This window comes from Apis dorsata, unplaced genomic scaffold, assembly GCF_000469605.1.
Source record: "Apis dorsata unplaced genomic scaffold, Apis dorsata 1.3 scaffold_1083, whole genome shotgun sequence".
Taxonomy (NCBI): domain Eukaryota; kingdom Metazoa; phylum Arthropoda; class Insecta; order Hymenoptera; family Apidae; genus Apis; species Apis dorsata.
The window spans coordinates 10,998-16,246 of record NW_006264181.1 but is presented as its reverse complement, the minus strand read 5'-3'; the positions used below and the strand labels follow the sequence as shown (position 1 = coordinate 16,246).

The following is a 5,249-nucleotide window of genomic DNA, read 5'->3' as shown; positions in this document are numbered from 1 at the left end:
AAATATTTTTAAGTCAATTAATAATTTTATCAAATTAATTAATAAACGCTTTAATTAATTAAAAAATCATAAAGATGTTTTGAATGCTTTAGATTTAAGATAAAATTTATAACTAGTATTGTAATGAATATACAATGTGCTCTAATAAAGAATCATATATGACAATAATAGAAAGAAAGAATTATTTAATTTCATAAATGCTAAGTTAATGAAATATAAAATTTATAATTCATTGTTTTATAAAGATATATAAAATCTATTAATTTTATTTAATTCAAAATTTCTACAAATATTAATAATAATTTTCAGATATAAATATAACAAAATATTTTTTAAATTACAATAGAATCTTTATATTCGTTCACCACTATATCTTTTAACAAGAAAATGTTTTAACGTTCATCAAGCAAACCAGTCGGTTAAAAATTTCTTACTGCAATTCATTTTCTGTCATTACGATTTGTTAATAAAAATATATTTGTATTGAAATTTTATTGACTTTTATTGATACGAAGTTAAGACACGTGTACAAAGTGAACATGAAATTAATTATTCTTTTTTTTTGTTAATTCTTACAGAAAAAATTAATTTTATATTCATTCGATTCGATATTTATTTCATATTTATTTTTTCAGGATTTAACAGGTATATAATTAATTTGACTATTAAAAAGATATATTTAATTAATTTATTTTTATTATTATTCTTATAATCACAAATATTTCAATTAATAAATATAGAGATTTCATTGTATTAGAATTTTAATTTAATAATCTTCTCTTTAAATTCTTAAATTCTATAGAACAGAATTTAAAATTATAAAATTTAATTGATAATTATTTTAAAACTTCTTTCACAAATAAAATGAAATTCTATCCAAATTTATCCCATCATCATTATAAATAGAAAATAAAAAGCATGCATAAACATCTACAATCTATCTACGAATCTAATTCACGAGGATGAACGCATCATTGCTCTAATTACCATGATCTCCATAACTCCCCAGAGGAATATTATTGTGCGCGACATGCAAGATTTCGAAACTCGGGAAGGCGGTTCAAGGGGGACCAAGAAGGGAAAAAAGTGAGAGCTCGATTTCACCTTACTAATATCGTCCTCCGCACCGATTTACATGACTTATCTCTAACTCCATCTTCCATCTTCTTCCTTCACGCGGAATTCTTTCCCAACGATCTGGAATCCGAATTTGTCGCGAATTGGAGATTTTTATTTGGCACCGCGCCCACATTCAGAGCCAGAACCTTCGAAACGATATTCAAATCTTCTGGATTCCCAATTCCTTGTACGTTATTCGGATCGCCAGCGATTCCAGATTGGTATAGCAAATGTTGAATTTGTCTAGCCGGCGTGGGAGGCTTCGATTGCTTGAACTGGGCATAAGGATTGTAGAAATTCGTTGGAGTTCTGTGCGATGGAACGAAGCCAAAATTACCTCTGTTGGCCGCGATTTTGTTATCTCCGTTGAAACCAAAATTTCCCACCAAATTGAAAGCCTCTTGACGATTGTATCTCGTGGATACCGAAGGCTGGAAATCAGTCGAGAACGAGCCGAAGCTCTGCTGGAGTCTCTGGTGTTGTTGTGATTGATGCAACTGTTGCAGCTGTTGCGGTTGAATCTGTTGCTGCTGATGGAGATATTGTGATTGTTGCTGTTGTCGGAAGGGTTGCAGACGCAATAGGTCTTGTTGGAAGATCGGTTGAAAGGTTGGAGGCGCAGCTACATTTGGCACTTCTAAAGTCAGGCTAGGTTGTAGATGAACGTTGGACTCGGCAAGAGGCTGAAACGTCAAGAAGTTGTTGCTCTGATCGAAGAAGAACTGCTTTTGTGGTACAGGAGGAAGTTGGAATCGATTCAATCTCTGTTCCTCCAACTGCTTGAGCTTTTGTTCTTCCAGCTGTTTAAGCTTGGTCTGCTCCTCTAACTGTTTGATCCTGACTTGTTCCTGAAGGTAGTACTGTTGCTGTTGTTTCTGTCTCAATTGTTGTTCATATAGTTGCTGCTGCCTTACTAGGAACTGCGTCTGTTGGAACTGTTGCTGTTGAAGCTCTGCCAATTGTTTCTCCAGAAGTTGTTGTTTAAACTCTAATTGCTCTTGAAGAGTCAGAGCTTGTCCATCGTTAGGTGATCTGAAAATCGGAACGACGCTCTTGGGTACACCTTGTTCGTCTTGTTGCACAGTGAATGCTGCAACCAGAGGTGCCTGGAAGATTTTAACCTCTTCCGTTTTGTCTTTAGAATCATCTAATTCGGTTATTGTTACATTATTCTTTGACGAAACTGTTGGAGTAACTACGGTTGGTTTAGGATCGACTAACGCGTTTGCAATGCCATTTGAAGCACTTCTAGCTAGACTCTCGGAAACATCCGGTTTCTGCGTTAAACTTTCCATCTTGTTTACGGAGAAGATATTCATCGTGGTAGGTGTCGTCTTCTCACGCTGTTCCTTCGATTCGCTTCTGAAATTTGATTTTTCCTCTGGCAATATCATGTTCTGAACGTGAAAGCTTCTGGCATCTTCTTGTGTCGCTTTCTCGATATTCATCGAAGGTATATTAAGTGTCACGTAACGAATACCTTCGACGAAACTGGAATTTTGCAATTTATCTTCGTTTGGTACGTCATCGTCGCTTGGGAAGCTCTTGAAAGAGAATGTGGTTTTTTGTACACCTAGATTGTCATTCAAATTCTTTTTTGCTATACTCTCGAATGCGCTTGTGTCCCTTTGAGAGATGGTTTCCGATTCATCTTTGTATTGCTCGGCTGATTCAGCTTCTAGATCGGTCAGAGCTTTCAACAGAGCTCGACGAAGATTTTTGTCCAGTTTTATTGGTGGCTGGGTCACATTTAAATTTGTCGAAGAGAACTCTGGATCTTGAGATCTTGTCAGGGTGATCGATACCGTTGCCAAGAGAAACACTATTCTTATCTGTAAGATTTAGAAAATTGTTTATTGTTTATTGTGTTATATTTTATCTTTAAAATAAGTTTTTTAAATTTGCTATATTATGCTAGTTATATATAAAATGGCAAAATTTACGAAACCATAAATTTATAAATTTTCGAAAATAAGTTATTAAATTTATCGAATAATATTTGCAATAATATTTATTATTAAATTAACTGAATACAATTGAAACTAAATACATATTTTATATATATATTTTTATTAATTATTCTTATAGTTTTGATGTTATTTAAATTATATTTATATATTTTATTTTTATATATAAAAATATATATAATATTGTGATTGTTTTAGAAACGCTTCTTGAATTAATTTTTAAAATGTAATTCATCATATAATTTATTTTAAATTTCAATAACCATTTACAGTCTTATCTAGAAGAACATTGCAATTTTTATAAATGATTATTTATTTTATCTCTATTTTTCCCTCATAATAATATATATTTGATGGAAACATCGAAATATATAGAATTTTTTTCTTTATCTGATAAAAAAGATAAAATATTTAAAGTATTTAGATAAACAAAGGATTTTATTAATATATTCAATATGCGCAACGTGAATATATATTATAAGGATTTCTTATTTTATAGTAGTTGACGCATTCACAAATCATCATAAACTTTTCTAAAAAATGTGAAACATGAAGAAGAATTTTCCATGAAGAATTTTTCTTTCATATACAAATGTTTTCATTAATATTCACAGTCATTTTATTACTTTTTTCGCTATTTTATAATTGTTTTTTGTACTTGTCAAATATCTATCTAGAAAGAGTTTTCTAACACCGAATATTAGTTATATTTCTATAATTGAAATATTACCAAATTGTATTTGCATAAGTACCGCATTGAATGTGTTAAATATAAGAAAATTGCCTACAAATTTCTCATAAATTCAAAAATATTCACGGTTCAATTTTCACAATACTAGGGAACAGAAACTAATAATAGTTATTGCTAAGAAAGTAATAAGTTGAGCAAGTTAAACTATTTAATAGCCTATTAATATCTCATTGTCTTGCATGAAACATATAATAGACGCAGTAAATTCTCACAAGTTTACGGAGATATTTCTCTATAATTATGTAAAAATGAAATTACATTCCTATCTTCATGAGACGAAAGTTTCATCCAAGTTCGACATTTCTAAAAAGAGAAAATTATTGTGAAACATCTAGATGCTTTGGGATTCATATTCGTATGCATAAATTTAGCGGTGGTGTTTTTCGATCAATTAGTAAAAACCGGAAACAGGAATAGTAAATTTATAGATCTCACGTACTTTCTGATACTTTCCATTTGAATTTCAGAATACCATGAATGAATTCTATCGTGAATGATTCATTAATTAGGATCAATTGATTTTATAGAAATCAATGTTTAGAATGTTTTTTTTCTATCTTATCTTAATAAATTCATTTCTTGACTTTAATCTAATTTATAGAAACATACATATGTGTAACATATATACTTTGCATATTGAATTTCTTTACTGAATTTTAATTAAATATTTAATTAAATATATTAATTAAAAGTAATCTGAATATTTTAAAAGAATTTTTTCATAAATTATAGCTCTTATAGAGTTGTTTACGAAAATATTTGAACACTTCTTTATTTTTTAATGAATTTTCTATTTTTAATTAAACTTTGTGAATATTTAGAGCATAATGAATTATATATTTTTTTTTAAATTATCATTTCAATGATGTGAAATCTTATTATTATTCTATTCAATATTCAAAATATCGTTATGATATTAATAATATAAATAGAAATGAAATAGAATATTTTTTTTAATAAAGATTTAATATTTATTTTTATTACAATTTATTACAGATAACATTTTTACGTGTCTTAATAATAAGTTTGAATAAGAAAAAATAGGAATCATTAATGCGTCTTAATAATTATTATTTTAATCAATTATTATTATCAATTATTATTATATAAAATTATAGTAATATATTTTACCAATATATATATATAAATAAATATATTTGAATTTTTGAATATTTAGTGAATACATAAGAATCGAAAAAATCGAAAAGAATCAAATCTTAATATTATATTTAAGTAATATTAAATATGAGAAATAAAGATGTAAAATGAAAATATTTCATTGATATTTTCAAAATAATAATAAAGAAGTGATGTGAATTGTAAATGTATCTAATTTTTTTCATGTACATATATTTATAAAAATTAAAAGAAATAAATAAATGATTTATTTAATTATTATTTCAAAAATGATT

At 28.0% G+C, this 5,249-nt stretch overlaps 1 protein-coding gene across 1 annotated transcript; it reads right to left on the bottom strand.

The window, feature by feature from the left end:
• Positions 1 to 860: 860 nt before the first annotated feature.
• On the bottom strand, positions 861 to 2,957 carry LOC116186647 (putative uncharacterized protein DDB_G0271606; the record flags this gene model as incomplete). Its single annotated transcript, XM_031514596.1, has 1 exon — positions 861 to 2,957. A coding segment is annotated over one exon (1,785 nt), but the record flags the coding sequence as incomplete, so codon positions are not given.
• Positions 2,958 to 5,249: the final 2,292 nt, after the last annotated feature.